This window comes from Pinus tabuliformis, chromosome 1_2 (assembly GCF_031772625.1).
Source record: "Pinus tabuliformis cultivar Carrire ecotype Pingquan chromosome 1_2, CPIR1, whole genome shotgun sequence".
NCBI classification, from domain to species: Eukaryota; Viridiplantae; Streptophyta; class Pinopsida; order Pinales; family Pinaceae; genus Pinus; species Pinus tabuliformis.
Window position 1 is genome coordinate 942,792,296 of NC_142298.1, and position 16,803 is coordinate 942,809,098.

The 16,803-nt window shown below is 39.5% G+C and overlaps 1 protein-coding gene across 1 annotated transcript in view; it reads right to left on the bottom strand.

Annotated features, from left to right (window-relative positions):
* The window catches only part of LOC149209054 (importin subunit alpha-9-like), a 271,565-nt gene that overhangs the window by 30,876 nt on the left and 223,886 nt on the right, over positions 1–16,803 (bottom strand). The window contains exons 8-10 of the mRNA XM_089396272.1: positions 14,081–14,162; positions 13,842–13,900; positions 13,417–13,722 (exon numbers count right to left, since the gene is read on the bottom strand). Coding sequence (XP_089252398.1) covers positions 13,417–13,722; positions 13,842–13,900; positions 14,081–14,162 — 447 coding nt within the window. The remainder of the gene's footprint in view (positions 1–13,416; positions 13,723–13,841; positions 13,901–14,080; positions 14,163–16,803) is intronic.

The following is a 16,803-nucleotide window of genomic DNA, read 5'->3' on the forward strand; positions in this document are numbered from 1 at the left end:
TATGTAAATCGCGCAAGTATGTTGATGGTCTGTCACGTGGACAGAGATCTGCGGCAGAACGTAGATCATTTGTTGGACTGTCACGTGGACAGATATCTACAGCACAGAGGTCTACATATATAATGGGCTGTCGGGTTGATGCTTCGGTCGAGTGATAAACTGAAGGTTGATCCCGTAAGTCAGGTTACGCAGGTCTACCGGTGGGTAGACACGTGGACAAGGATCTACAATAACCGTAGGATCGTTGGTGAACGGACGCGTGGACTGTGATATGTATATATATATATATATATATATATATATATATATATATATATATATATGCAGGCTTATATATATACGTCGGTGCGTTTGGAGCAAACAGCGAAGTGGTACGCAGGTCTGCCAAGACGACGCGTGGGCTGTGATATATATATGCAGGTTTATATATATACGCCGGTTCATTTGAAGTAAAACAGTGAAGAGAATTGTGTAGGTCTACTGAGACCACACGTGAGCATAGTCATACACGAACGCGCAGGGCAACAGCGTTCAACAACGACTCAATTCTTTCGTTTGATCCACACTATAGCAAGGAGGGTACAGACCTTTGATAGCTGTAGGATCTAGATGCTATCATAGTGTTTGGATACAGGCAGACCAGATCACGTATGACATGATAATGCCTTCTCACCTCAGGAACTAGGCATACTTGAAGAGGCATGAAACAGAAAGACAGACTTGGCATAATGGCGAGACACAGTATAGTATGATATTGAGAATTGTGACCCCTTACTATTCTCCCTGTCTTGGATTAATGGAGATCACAATGATACTTAAGAAGCAACCTTAGTCTCTGCATATTAGCACAATGAGAATTAGTGATAAAGGTTTCAAGCAATGTCAAGTGCTGCTGTAGTGATGACAGTGATAGTTACATTCTCAGCATAGTGGAAGAAGTTGTGTCAAGAATAATCAGTGACAAAGTCATGATCTAGTTCTTGTAAAGATCTTGATCTCGTTGAAGATTCAAAGATCACCTTTGTGGTAACTTCTAAGGGACAGGCATGGGCAACACAATGTTGAATGAGATCATGAGCAGCATGATGGATAGGATCATGAGCATGGGCAGCATGATCATGGACAACTTGATGTTGAGAACAGCTCAGTGATACTTGGATGCAGCATTACATAATGAATTGGTAGCATCAAGACACATGGGCAGCATAATGTATGAGGTCATGGACAACATGATGTGTGGGCTGCACAATGATCATGAGCAGCATGATGATCATGGGCAGCATGATGGTGCTACACAATAAGGTGCAGCAAATGGACGAGATGCAGCACGATGATAGGTGAAGGAGTCACCTTGAGAATCACTTGAAGCAGAATGTCTTCAACTGATCTCTTCATTATAGGAGATGATCTATGCTTAGATCTAGAAACCTGATGTCTCACATTTTAGAATTTTTTGGATGTCCTGTCCATTTTCATGTGCCGAAAGAAAAGAGAAGTAAGCTAGATGCTACTGGGAAGAAAGGAATGTTTGTGGGCTACAGTGAGACTTCTAAGGCATATAGAGTCTATGTACCTGGTCAAAGGGAAGTAGAGATAAGCCATGATGTCACTTTTGACGAAGATGCTTCCCTGAAGAAAGTAGTAGATCTTCCTAGATCTGAAGAAAACCATGAAGAAAGACCTGGAAATCTGGAGGAACCCCAGGATGAGACTATGCCTGATGTTGAAGGGCCAATGGACCCTATTGATCCTTCCCCTTCTCTAGGAAAGAGGCCATCATGGCTCAGGGACACCCTCGAAGATGCTGAGGGTCATGCTGCCCCAAAGGGAACATTCCGAGAAAGCAAGAAGCCGTGTAGATACCAAGGGTATCTAGCTGCCATGAGTACTATTATACAATCTGAACCTGGATCTTTTGAGGAAGCCATCAAGCATCAAGTCTGGAAGGATGCTATGCATGAAGAATATGAGGCTATTATGAAGAATGATGTCTGGGATGTGGTCCCGAGACCGAAGGACAAATCTGTTGTCACCGCTAAATGGCTCTACAAGATTAAACATGGATCTGATGGGAGTGCTGAAAAGTTTAAGGCAAGATTTGTTGCCCGTGGCTTCTCTCAAAAGGAAGGAATTGACTATGACAATATATTTGCACCTGTGGCTCGATATACCACCATCTGATCCATCATAGCCCTTGCTGCTACGCAAGGATGGAGTCTTCATCAGATGGATGTCAAGACCGCTTTTCTGCATGGTACAATAAAGGAAGAGGTGTATGTAGAACAACCTCTGGGATTTGAAGTTCAAGATCGAGACACTTATGTGTGCAGGTTGAAGAAAGCCCTCTATGGGTTAAAGCAAGCACCCAGAGCTTGGTATGAGAGGATGGATAGTTACTTGATGAAGCTGGGCTTCACTCGAAGCAATGCTGATCCAAACCTTTACTTTAAGGTTGAGGAAGGAAAGCCTCTCATTCTAGTGCTGTATGTGGACGACCTCTTCCTGACAGGTGATGACCCTCTCATTCATCAATGTAAGAGGGAGCTTGCTGCTGAGTTCGAGATGAAAGACCTAGGACTGATGCACTATTTCCTAGGCCTGGAGGTCTGGCAGAGACCTGGAGAGATTTTCCTTTCTCAAGGAAAGTATATTGTGAAGCTTCTGGAAAGATTTGGGATGGTGGACTGTAAGTCTGTGTCAACACCAATGGAACTCAACTTTAAGAAGTTGAGTGGCAGCGCTGCAGGGCCTATCTTGGCCAATCCTACTGAGTATCGTCAACTCATAGGAGCTTTGATGTTCTTAGTGAACACCCCTCCGGACATATGTTTTGCAGTGAATACTTTGAGTCAACAGATGGTTGAGCCTCATCATTTTCACTGGGTTGGTGCCAAGAATCTTTTGAGATATCTTCGGGGCACGATAAACCATGGGCTGAGATACACTGCCGGGAGTGTGATACTCCGGGGATATACTGATGCCGATTGGGCTGGCAGTGTGGTGGATCGTAAGAGCACATCTGGATGCTGTTTCAATCTTGGTTCTGCTTCGATCTCATGGATGAGCAGGAAGCAGAAGTCGGTGGCTTTGAGCACCGCGGAGGCCGAATACATTGTTGCTAGTATGGCCTGTTGTGAAGCAGTTTGGTTGAGGAAGCTCTTTAGTGAGCTGTTCCAACATGTGCTAGATACCACTGTAATACTCTGTGATAATCAGAGTGGGATTCGTATGACTGAGAATCCTGTGTTCCACGACCGATCCAAGCATATTGATATCAGGTACCACTTTATCCGGGATATGGTACAGCGAGGCGCCGTAAGGCTCGATCATATAGGAATTGATGAGCAGGTCGCGGATATTCTCACTAAGCCCCTGGGGAAGGTCAAGTTCCTAACCTTCCGTGAGAGTCTTGGTGTCGTGGAAAGACCCTATGATGTGGGTCCTGTTGGACGATGAGCTCTGGGAGCTCTGGGGGGCTTTGGGGATAGCTTCTCGGAGCTATAAGCACTCATAATGCTTCTGCCCCACCCTTGTGATTATTGAGCTGGTTCGCCACTCATTTAATCTGTGCCCCGTATGCATCCTACCCATTGAGTTCAGGGCTCATGGGAAGTACCTCTCATTTGGCCAATGAGGTGTGGAAAAGCTAGAGACTATTAGCAAAGACTAATGGACGCATCAGAGATTGCCGTACTCTCTATCTAGGATGGCATGGTCCAACCACTTGATCTGGGATCAAGATTTGTGAGGTCTGGGACCTCTGGACTGATTATGTCAGTCGGGGAATGATGTCTTTGTGACTGACCCACTTCTGTTCTGAAATAAAGAAGCCAACAAAGCAAGTTTCGGCGGGATGACTCACGATGTTAATTGCACTAATAGATGGAGTTCTCCCTAGTTGAGAGGGAGTGTTAAAATTGGACAACTAGATCCAAACTCCATGTTCTGATGCTCAGATTAAGAGGCTAATATTTTTGTTGGATTCCTCTTTCTGAGAGGTGTAAAATCCATATAAAAATAGTCTTAATCCGATGAGCAGAACTTATATTTTGAATTTATTATTCTTAATAAATTATATGTGCAAAGTCAGCCAGTTTTGTAATGTAGGCTCACATGCCCAACAGATGTGTCACACACCCTCATTGATGGATATATATACAGGAAAAGTTGGAGAGAATTTCAACTCACATCTTCCTCTCTCATCCTAAAAGTACGAGCTACCTGGAGGACGAATTTCAGCCACACGTGGGAAGGACGAAGAGGATTTTTCTGCTGCTAGGGTTTCGCAGAAGTTTGACCAGCGTTGACTTTTGTAGAACTGACTTGGGTTGACTCATCTACTGGTTGGAGGGTTGTTGTGACACATGCTGGGCTGGCTGACCAAAGGAGACTTTGCTGGTTGAAGCATCCTGTTGACCGTCGAAACGAACACATACATTTTTCTTGTTTCTGATTTGTCTTCTGTAAGATCTGCTTATATGTTCTATCTGCATTTTGCTTATCTACTTGTATGATTGTTGTGAGAAAAGTGAAATTGCTCTTAGCATAGAACATCTACAAAACTTTACAACTAGAAACTAGAAAAGACAAGTAAATCTATTAGCTATTGCTAATGCTTGGGCCTCTTGCCACCACAAGAAATGTCTAATCTTTTGTCTTGTTGGAAAATCAAGATCTTTGTCATTAATATCACCCTCTAAGAATTAATATCCAAAGGTATCTTTGTCATTAACTCTAGATTTGTATAGGGATCTTTGTCATTAATATCACCCTCTAAGCATTAACATAAGATAGAAAAAGCATAGCATGTCAAGTCAAGATTTTGTTTGAGTGATACGTACATTTTTAGGAGGATCATGATAGAAGAGTTTGACAACCAATGTCACTAACATCAAGGTACATAAAGGGATCCGTGCTCTTGATTAAATAAGAGTTCCATACCCCAATACATGACGAAATCCAATGGAAACATGGCAATCCCCCCAATCCTGAAATCCTAAAAAACTGATAAGTCTGCTGGATTTTGAATGAAATCTAAAATTCTACTTTCTCCATATGAAATCCAATGAGGTCGAAACCACTCTCAAACACCCTGAGTCATTTCATGGTAATGTTAAAAATTTAAGTAAAAGGATGAAAATGAAGATTAAGGAGAATGTCACTTTTACTTTAAGAATTTTACATTACCATGAATCGCATATCAATATTAGGACCATAGGCTTGATCATTAAGTTGCCCCACTCAAAATTATTTTTTTTTGAAAAAAAAAATGCATTTAGAATATTATTGCAAAAAAGACTAAACGCTCCTGTAAAGGCAGGGATCATTTTTTTTAGGGACCACGCTCCCACTCGAAGCGCGAATTGGGAGCGGGGGGGGCGCTCCCGCGCAACCCTGAGCAAAGGAGCCTCTATCTATAACAAAGTAAAGAAGCCCTAATATTCTAGGGTTTCCTAACCTAAAAGACAAAGTGTTGGAAGACAAAGTGCCGAAAGATGTGCAAGAAGTGACAGTGCAGAAAGAGGAAGGATTTGACTGATGCTTGGAGGATATCCTAATCAAGGGTCTAGTGTTTGGAAGTTGTTCAAATAAGAAGCTTCAATAAGAGAAATCTTACAAAGGGTTTTCCTCTCAAGGTTGGAGAGGGTTTGTCCCTGGCAGAGAGCCAAATTTTGTGTTCTTGTTATTTTGTTTTGGTAGCAGTTTGATGAAGCGCACACATATGCACTAATAAGAAGAAGAAGAAGAAGCTAACAAGAAAAGTAAAAAGACTTCACAAATTGTTATCAAATCACGGAGAATCATCACAACACTACTTTGCCCTAGATTCTCTAACATGGTTTCAGAGCTAAGGTGACACATCAAGGAAAGGGCAACTCAAGAACACTCTTCAAGAAGAAGCATCTACAAAGTTGAAGCATCAAGACTAGAAGTCTCAATCACTTCAAGAACAAGAAGGGTCTACAATCCATCATTCATCAAGAAGGTCTACAAAGCTAGAAAAAGAGCCTTATATAAAGGCACCTACAAAGAAGAGCAGATTAAAGCAAGACCTACATCAAGCTACAAGTCTTCAAGCAAACCTCATCACCAAGCAAGTCCACTTGGAGAAGGAAACTTGAAGAACATCAAGATCCAGGAAATACAAGCCATCAAGCTTTCAAGGAAGAAGCAAATCCATTACACCTCAAAATCTATCAAGTATATGTCCCCTTCTAAATATATTTCAATGTCTTTTTGCAAGGAAAGCAATAAATTGGTAGGTACTAATAAATTTCTTGCATGCAAGAAGAGGATTGATCTACTTCTCAAGGAGAATGAACTCCTAGAGCATGTCAAAGGGAACATCACTATCCTTGCTAAGGAACAGACTCAAAATATAGCCAAGTACAATAAGGATTAGACAAGAGCTCAAAGGATTCTGATAGAATCAATCAAGGACTCTCTCATTCCTTATGTCTCCAAGTTTGAGACATCAGAAGGAATTTATGATAAACTAGTAGAGCTATTCTCAGTATCTACAATTGAAGAAGTAATATCTCTGAAGAATGAATTACACAAGATGAAGATAACAAAGGAAGGAATAGCTCCCTACTTCATGAAAATCTCTGAAATGAGAGATCAACTTCAAGAGCTTGGGGAAGTCATGTCTAACAGAGAAATGACAACTGTTGTACTCAATGCTCTACCTGAGGAGTGGGAAACTTCACATCAAGCATATATGCCAAGAAGGAAGCAACCACTCTCAGTGAAATGTGATCTCTATGCAGAACAGAGGAAACCAGACTTAAGGCAAAAGAAGATGTGGGATCAAAGGAGCAAGCATTTGCTACCATGGCCAAAAGAAAGGGTAAATTTGGCAAGTTTGGTCCATAAAGAACAAACAACAAAGACATGTCCAGGATCCAATGTTTTGGATGCCAAGAATATGGACCCTACAAAAGGAATTGTCCTAAGCTTAAGAAGGACAACAACAACAAAAGGAAGAGGGAAGAAGCTCACTTGACTCAAGAAGGAAAGAAGCAAAAGAAGGAAGATCCTCCAAATGTCTACTATGATTAGGTCAAAACTCTTTACTTCTAGACTTCTTTCAAAGTTTTGAGCAGAATAGGAGCATATAGGAATAAATAAAATTGTTTTGCTAGAATCACCCTCTAGAATATAGCAGCATGATGTACATAGAGTTCCAGACACTCATGTCGATATAGCATTTATGATAAGAACAAAAATGCATAAGTAGAAATATCTTCTAGAATATAGGAGCATGACAAATATAGCTCAACATACTCGTGTAGAAGAAACATACCTAGTATAGGACCTCATATATGATGAAAGAAGATTGATCATGATAAGAGTCTTAGAAAACTTGCATCATCAAAAAGAAAGGAAACATTTGTAAGGTAAGGATCTTTAACATCCTATGATGGAATCTTCAAAAGAAGGTTCATAGACCAAAGCAGGTGTCTCATTAGGAATCCCATTCATGGGTTTCAAGAAAATAATGATATGCAGGCAAACTAAGATGAAGCAAGAAGGGCTACACCAAAGGATGATCAAAGGAGAATCAAGATGAGGTATGTATGCATCAAAGTTTAAAGTCATGTTATCACTTGTATATTATTAAAGTCACGGGTATAGTTCTATAACATGATCAAACATGAAAGAATCTCTTCCACCAAGGACATGCTCAAAGAAATGCACTAAAATGCAATGAAGGTCAACAAAAGAATATGCTCACATAAGAAGTATAAGATTGCTGACTATGAAGCAAAAAGAAATGCTGACAAGTCCAGAAAGCAAGCAATGAAGGAATGCTCTCACAAGAAGCATCAGATGGTTGACCTATCTATCTAAGAAGAAACAAATGAAGATCAAGCATGTGAAGAATACCACGATCATCACTATCTGACAAAATGCCTTGAAGATATCCCCCAAAATAAGGCAGGACAACTCTGATAAAGGAAGAAAGAACCCTTGACACTATGAAGGCCTTGGAGATACAAAAGGTGCAAATAATTGATTCTACTCAACAAAGATGTAGTGATGAAGAAGCCATCCAACAAAAGAAAAAGCAATGTTAAAGGAATATCAGGATGAAGTCATGATGGGCTACTAGGTCAAAACATGTAACCTAACAAGTACATCGAAGCATCCAAGAGAAGAATTCTCTGAAGCATGGACAAGATAACAAAGGAGTAGCCAAGATGACAAGAAAAACTTGATAGTCACTTTCCACGAAGCAATGACATGACAAAACCAAGAAGGAAAGTGATCGATGGATGGTGCCCTACCTAGAAGAAGTTCAAACAAAGACTTCATGACATCAAGAAAAGAAGAAGATCAAGTAGCTGAAAGACCCACGAAGAAGAAGGTGTTGATGAAGGAAAGAGTCCCCAATTAAGAGGGATCTCTAACAGGTCCTTGATCAAGAGGGAGTTTTGAATCACCCTTGATTACAAAGGAGCAACAATTGTGTTTTCCATTTCATGAGTCATGCACTAGACCAGGACTAACAGCAGTAAGTCTAGATGAAGGCCATGAATGGAAATGTAGACACAACATTCTTGTCTTCACTTGGGAAGAAAGAATGGGAGGATTAGGTAATCATCTAGCATCTGATACTCTTTGAGGATGTGTAGGGCATCCAAGACAAAAGTAGGCAAGAGGACCGATATTCTTTGAGGGCTGGGAACCCAAGATAAGAATAGTCCTAGAAGGTCATACTTGAGAACACCCGAGTGGGTATGTACCTTGAGAGACAGTGATGAAGGTGTCTATAAATCATTGGTCTCGCTAGCATTGTAGCTCATGGTCTCGTAAAGAGATGGAGTTGTTAGTCAAGGCCTTGCACTATGACAATACTAATGAATATGATGCTATAATAGATGGATTGCAAATCCGGTTTCTCTGATGTGAATTCTTCAAGATTGAAAATTACCAAACACCTTGTAATGTTGTATGAATACCTCCCTAGTTAAGAGGGATTGTTGAAGGAAATGTAACTAGGCTACGTCTTCATAAATGTAATTTTGATATTTGTACTTATTCAAGAAAAAAGAAATTGTTTTTGTATTATTTGTCAATGAGTTTCTTGCTCATTGAAAATAGGTCAAGCACATTTTGAAGTGCTTCTAGAGAGTCAAAGTCAAAATGTAATTATGATAAGACCCTTTGAGGGCATGTTACATCATGTAAGTCATCATACAAGGTCATGGGAACACCTCCAAGCATGGTCAAATCTTCTCCTAGCAGCAACGAAGTCTACAAGCAGCAAAACAATGAGTAAAATTGAATTCTAGAGCAAAAATATAAGTCGGCCTAAAGAGGAGGGACAGACCTCTATTTATAGAGGTTGTCCACTCCTCATTCAATGTGGAATCTCACTCTGAAATCTGCGAGAGTACAAGGAAGAAAAGAAGGTCAACGAAGGAGGAAAAGAAGCCTTGTAAGGGCAGCGAAGGAAAGGAGAAACGAACACTGTATATAGGGTGAACCTACAACCACACGTGCAAAGGGAAAGGGTCTGTCTACAGCTATAGGAGCAAAAAAGTGCAGGTCATCATATCGCAATATTTTTCGGTGCATATTAGGCCTACAAGGCCTCTCTCATCAGCAAGGAAGGAAGAAAGGGTCAACAAGAATAAAAGGACTGTTTTAGGGCTCCTGTTCACACGTGCAACAAGACAACACTTACAGATTTTACAGCAGTTTAAGGCAGCAACATGAATAGCCTCATTCAGATGTATACCTAGGCCTACAAGGTATCCAAAGGAAAGCAAAGGAGCCTCTATCTATAACGAAGTAAAGAAGCCCTAATATTCTAGGGTTTCCTAACCTAGAAGACAAAGTGCTGGAAGACAAAGTGTCGGAAGAAGTATCAGAAGATGTGCCGGAAGTGACAGTGCAAAAAGAGGAAGGATTTGACTGATGCTTGGAGGATATCCTAGTCAAGGGTCTAGGGTTTGGCAGTTGTTCAAATAAGAAGCTTCAATAAATGAAATCTTACAAAGGGTTTTCCTAGTGTTGCGGGGGAGCGCCCCCCCCCCACCGGATCCCGCTCCCAATCCGCGCTCCGGGCAAGAGCGACTCGGGAACGCGCTCCCTAAAAAAAAAATTGCTCCTTGCCTTTTCGGGAGTGTTTTGCCTTTTTTGCAATTTTTTTTTGTAGTAATGTTCGAAATGCAATTTTTTTAAAAGAAACAAATATTTTTGAGTGGGGCAGCTAAATGATCAAGTCTATGGCCCTAGTATTGATATGCTATTCATGTTAATGTTAAATTCTTAAAGTAAAATTGACATTCTCCTTGATCTTCATTTTCATCCTTTTACTTAAATTTTTAACATTACCATGAAATGACTCAGGATGTTTGAGAGTGGTTCCAGCCTCATTGGATTTCATATGGAGAAAGTAGAATTTTAGATTTCATTCAAGAATCAAAATCCAGTTTTTCAGGATTTCAGGATTGGGGGATTGCAATGTTTCCATTGAATTTTGTCATGTATTAGGGTATGGAACTCGTATTTAATCAAGAGCACCAATCCCTCTATGTACCTTGATGTTAGTGACATTAGTTGTCGAACTCCTCTATCATGACCCTCCTAAAAATGTACGTATCACTCAAACAAAATCTTGACTTGACATGCTATGCTTTTTCTATCTTATGTTAATGCTTAGAGGGTGATATTAATGACAAAGATCCCTATACAGATACAAAGGTAATGAAAAAGATACCTCTGGATATTAATGCTTAGAGGGTAATATTAATGACAAAGATCCTAATTTTCCAACAAGACTAAAAAATTAGACATTTCTCGTGGTGGCAAGAGTCCCAAGCATAAGAAATAGATAATAGATTTACTTCGCTTTTCTTGTTTCTAGTAGTTTTTATAACTATTGACTCTTTCATATTTATTATGATATTTCTTTAACAATATATGACAATTTAAGTTTGAAGTTAGCAAGTATAACTCATTAGTAATGAATTATGAATATGATGCTTCATGAAAGTTGAAAGTTGTTTCATTTCATTTCATTTTATAATATTTGTTGTAATGGTTACACTTAGCTTACAAGTACAACTTTGGTGATCAATGATGATAAATGTTATATATTGAATTTTGAAAGCTTGAAACTTTAAGATTGATGAATCATGAGACTCAATATGTTGTATGTTACTATGTTGCTAACTTGTGGACGTGATTGATGAAGATTATAACTTCTAGATGATTGTTGTTATAGGGTTCAATCTATGTTTTTTTATGCTTTTTATATCTAATTCATTATTCTACATGTTTTTGTTGACATATATGTATCAAAATATAATATATATATATATATATAGATATATATATTATATAAAAGACGCTCCGGGATTCACTCCCAAACCAGGAGCTTCTGAAAATGTTGCTCCCACTCCCGTTTTCGCTCCCGCTCCCCACTTTCGCTCTCGCTCCCAAGTAACACTGGGTTTTCCTCTCAAGACTGGAGAGGGTTTGTCCCTGGCAGAGAGCCAAAATTTGTGTTCTTGTTATTTTGTTTTGGTAGCATTTTGATGAAGCACACACATATGCACTAATAAGAAGAAGAAGAAGAATAACCTAACAAGAAAGTAAAAAGACTTCACAAATTGTTAACAAATCACGAAGAATCATCACAACACTACGTTGCCCTAGATTCTCTAACACATCGGTCCTTCAAATAGGTCAGTCAACAGCTTCCTTAACCAAACTACTTCCCGGCTAACTTCACATGCTACAACATATTCTACTTCAGCACTACTCAAAGAAACGATGTTCTGTGTTCTGCTCATCCATGAGACCATAGGTGATCCCAAACTAAAACATCCTCCTGTAGTGCTTCTCCCATCTTGTTGATGGTTCCTCGTAGATATCTCAAGATATGTTTTGCTGCGACCCAATGATCATGCTTCAGCTCCACTTGGAATTGACTAAGTACATTTACTGCAAAACATATGTCCGAACGAGTATTCACCAAGGAAATTAATGAGCCAATCAATTTTGTATATCCGGAAGGATCCATAGGGCTTGATTCGGAACTCCTTAGTCTTTTCAAGTTTGTGATCATCGGAGTGTTCATCTCTTTATAGTCCATCTTTTGGCACAGAAACTGAGGTATTCTGAGCCCTTTGACCGCAGACCAAAATTGCAGGTTTACCATAGATTTCAGAATAGCGGTTTGACCAAGTTTGAATGTTGACTGTGTTACTGTTTTGGGTTGACTTTGACCTCCTGATCAGTGCAAGTTTGAATGGGGAAGACTGAGCTGTTTTGAGGACATTATATTGCTACTTTGACCATCTTTGACTTTCTGGTTAGGGCTGATTTGACTGCAGGTGACTGCAGATTCTGACAGGGCTGTTTTGACTTTGAATTTGGCAAGTCAATTTGACTTTTTTACTCTCTCTCTCTCTCTACTGAACATTTTGATATAATAATAAGAAGAATTCATCAAAGGGTTTTCCCCACATTGGGGTTTTTCCCTCGCATCCACCAAATCTGGTTTTCTTTGTCTTGGCTTGTCTTCTGCATTTTGTTTCATGATCTATCTACTTTTACTGTCAATGTAATTAATGGTTAATGTAATTGTTATTGGAAATCTAAATTGGAAATTGTCACTGAGCTAAAGGAACATTGAAGTAATTGTGCTAAGCATAGAACATACCATTGTTATCTAAATTTAACATAGCTGAAGCAAGCACCTCAAGAGAGCAGAAAATTCTTGGCAGCCTACTTGTATACAATGACTAAGAGAAAGTTACCAGTCAGTCTGTCAAATATTAGTTTATGGGTTCTTGTCCTTGTGTAAAATTTTTGGGATTTCGCACAAGTTATTTTGGTTGAGTTAAAGTCACAAATAGTCGCAATAAATTAGGACAAGACAGTTGAGAAAAATTATGGAAATGACCCAAGTGTAAATTTTTTGACAAATTAATGGGGTATGTACAGGTGATAAGCAGTATAAAAGGCCTTTGTCAACGTAGCAAGGGAAAGCTACACTTATCTCTACTAATAGCTTTCTAAATTTCCTAAATTTGTCCCAATTTAATATAATATCCATTTTACCAATTTAACGAATATAAATACTATAGTGAAGAAACAAATCAGTCTTTGAGGCTCAAAAAGGTTATACAGTCCAGTAACAATTAAACAGTACCAAACCATTAAGGACCTTCAACAATGAGCAACAAAGGCAGCAAATCAGAATCGAAAAGAATTTCAGTATCCTAGCCATCCCCACATAACCATATTAAAGCATCTAGGAACATTAGTGATGGGTTAATGTTTTCCAAGCACACATGAACCCACAATCAGTGGCCATGCACATGCCATATTATGAATTAAATAAATACTTGAATCATGTGGCTGTTATATATAAGATAGAGGGATCTAACTTACCAGCTCCAAGAACTGGAGCCCCAACCTTGCCACCTCTATATCTGGTGACTTTACCAAATTAATGAATCCTGGAAGGCATCCTCTGTCAACAAACACTGTCAAGTGTTCCAAAACAGGCTTTGTTTCACCTGTTTTTCCTATTGTAGTAACGCAAAGATTGCCCAAAGCAAATGCCACCTCTTTTCGTATATCAAATGTAGCAGTTGCCAACAAGTGCAATAGTGGAGAAACGGCACCATTTGAAAAGATCAACTGTTTGTGAGCCAATGTCCCAGCAGCAATGTTGGAAATCGCCCACGCAGCCTCCTGCGAGAAAAAGTCAAATTCCAATAAGACAAAGTATGAGGAAACATACAAAAAAGATACTCGCATATACCAAATAAGTAAATATCATATCAAACATTATGACACTTCTTAGACAATACCTTTTTCAAAGTACGATGTTCACTCTCCAAACACTTAATCAAGGCACCAATCACAGATCCTAAAAATAAATTAGTCCATTCACCAAAAACAGAACAATATTAGAATCAATATAGCACTGGAACCACCATCCACACTCAGTAGAACTGTTATCTAATAATATAAGTTATTTAGAAACCATGGATCATTCTTCAGAAATCCAACAAAATGAATATGTATATTGGATAAACAACAAACTAACCAGGAATACCCTGGCCTGCAGCAAGAACTGCATCTGTTTTCAGATTGTCTCCAGCTACAAGGTTTCCTATGCTCCTTAGCACCTGTAAATGATGGAGGCATACTATTCAGCAGGTCAATACAACTATCTAAATCTTAGCAACATATCTATATAAGACTCTCATGGATAGAGCACAGAGATTACGAGCGATTCTCCATTAATATAAGAGTCATGACCATTCTTTCAAAGTTTGTTAGACAATTACTTGTATCCCAGGAACACAACAATATAGCCAATAAGATAAGATAATTATATTAATGTCCAACAAATGACCACAAAAGTATGTAAATGGAACTAAAGAGTACAAACATCATGAATACAATGTGGGAGTGCAAGCGCAACTCCTAAAATTTGTTAATTTTCCAATGATCTATGCTGTAACAATTTCTTCTTTCAGTAGCAATCACTTTTTTTATTAGATTTCAATTACCCAATAGCAGCAAGCAATTGTAGATAGAACAGTAAACAATATGCACAATAGAAAACAGCCAAGATCAATAGAGACAGATTTTTTATCAAAGATCCGGGAAAAACCCCACAAGGGGGAAACCCAACTAGATTCTTTTTCTTTTAGATGTTCATCAAATGTTCAGCAGAGAGATACATAGTCCAAGTAAATCAACTAGTCAAAGGTCAAAGCTTTGACCAACCAGTCAACCAATCGATATCCAATCAAATATGAACATAAAAGTCAAATTTGGTCAAATACCAGTTCTGTATTTTCAGTCAAAGTCAACAGCAGTCAATGCAGCCCTAACCAGTCCACAGTCAATGGTCAAATCAGCTCCAAAAGATTTGGTCAACCAATCAAAGAATGCAATCTCTTTTTCTCAGTCAAACTTGGTCAAAACATTCCACAAATTCTGGTCAAAGTTAAAGTCAACATATGAAAACCCTAGCTGTACATCTGTGGTCAATGCTGGTCAAAGTGTCCAGAAAAGTTTGGTCAAAGCCTCAGTCAACTCGGCCTTCCAAAATAGATCCAAAATCAGTCAAACAAAGTCAAACTCTCCTCAAGTCAATGTTGGTCAAATTGTCCCAAAACAGAAATCAAACTTGGTCAACAGAAATGTCTTCTCCCTCCTTCACACGTGTGAACTTCGACCCTGCAATTTCAACGAATGAGGAAGAATGAATGTGTGATGTGATGCCTCCAAGGTGAGGTGTATTTACTATTTATGTGGCCTAGGTGGACAAATTTCTCCTTTAGGCCAACTTGTACTTTTTGTGTTGACTTGGTCCAGCAATAAAATAATATTTTTCCATGTGCAAAAATTATTTTTTTCCAAGGTCAAGTGGGATCTCTTAAGGGGTTTTCGGGCTTCCCAAATGGGGAAATTGCTCCCTTAGCTGTCAATTTTCAACACTCCCTCTCTACTAGGGAGTTATTTCGGACTGCATCAAGTCTCATCTCGGATGTCTTTGTCTCATCATCATCGCTGCATTATATCATATCTTTGCTCATCTCTGCTCACTATTGAACAATGATGTCTCGATCTAAAGAAGAAGAATCATCATAGGGGAGATCAATTTACCACTGGGGTAAAGATCCTTCAAACCCTATATCCAATGACAATAGGGGAGATCAATTTACCACTAGGGTAAAAATCCTCCAAACCCTATGTCTAACCGACTAATCAAACAATCCATCCAGATAATATGGGAGATCAATTTACCACTAGGGTAAATCGATTTGCCACAAGTGAAAAAGATCCTCCAAACCCTATGTCACCCAACTTGATCCTTAGTGATCAAGTGGTTGAACACCATGCATCTCAGACTTAGGGAGATCAATTTACCAAATGTGTTCACCATGGGTAAAGATCCTCCAAACCTAAGTCTCCTCACTCATTGACCAGATGAGTGGCAATCCAACAAGCCCAACTTGTGGGTAGGATGCATGTTGGGGTATGTACTCCGTCAAGTCCCGAACTTGACTAGGGGAGATCAACTTATCAAAAGACAAGGATCCTCCAACCCTATAGATCCAAAGGAGTACCCCATGCCACGAAGTGCTCATAGATCTCAGTGTTTGTGATTAGCTATGACCCCTTCCCGGAAGGGTTACATCTACCAGTCCAAGTTGCTCTCTGAAGACCGAGAACTTCCCTTTCGGCAAAGGCTTGGTAGGAATGTTAGCTAATTGTTCGTTTATCGAGATGTGTTAGAGTCTAATAGCTCCTCTCTGCGCCATATCCCAGATATAGTGATATATGATCTCAATATGCTTGGGCCTGTCGTGGAATATGGGATTCTCTAAGAGTCAGATCCCACTCTTGTTGTCACAATATATCACAGCCATATCCAATACCTATTCAAACAACTCCTCGACCATACTGCATCATAGCTAGCCATGCTCGCAGCAATATACTTAGATTTGGGCATACCAAGGGAAACAGATTTATGCTTCCTTCTCATCCAAGATATCATGGTAGACCCCAGGCTAAAATAGCACCCTGATGTGCTCTTCCTATCAACAACATTTCCGGCCCAATTGGCATCAATGTATATGTAGCCCACCAAAAGTGGGGTACCCCTTTGGAGAGCTTTTCCTTGATGTATTCTTCTTCAGCTAGCAGTAGCAACCCTTTCCAGCCATCTGATAGCTTTGATGTGCTAATTTATCTCCGCCACCTGAGTCAGCGATCATGTACCCTCGCCCATCTGTTGACATCATATGTTTG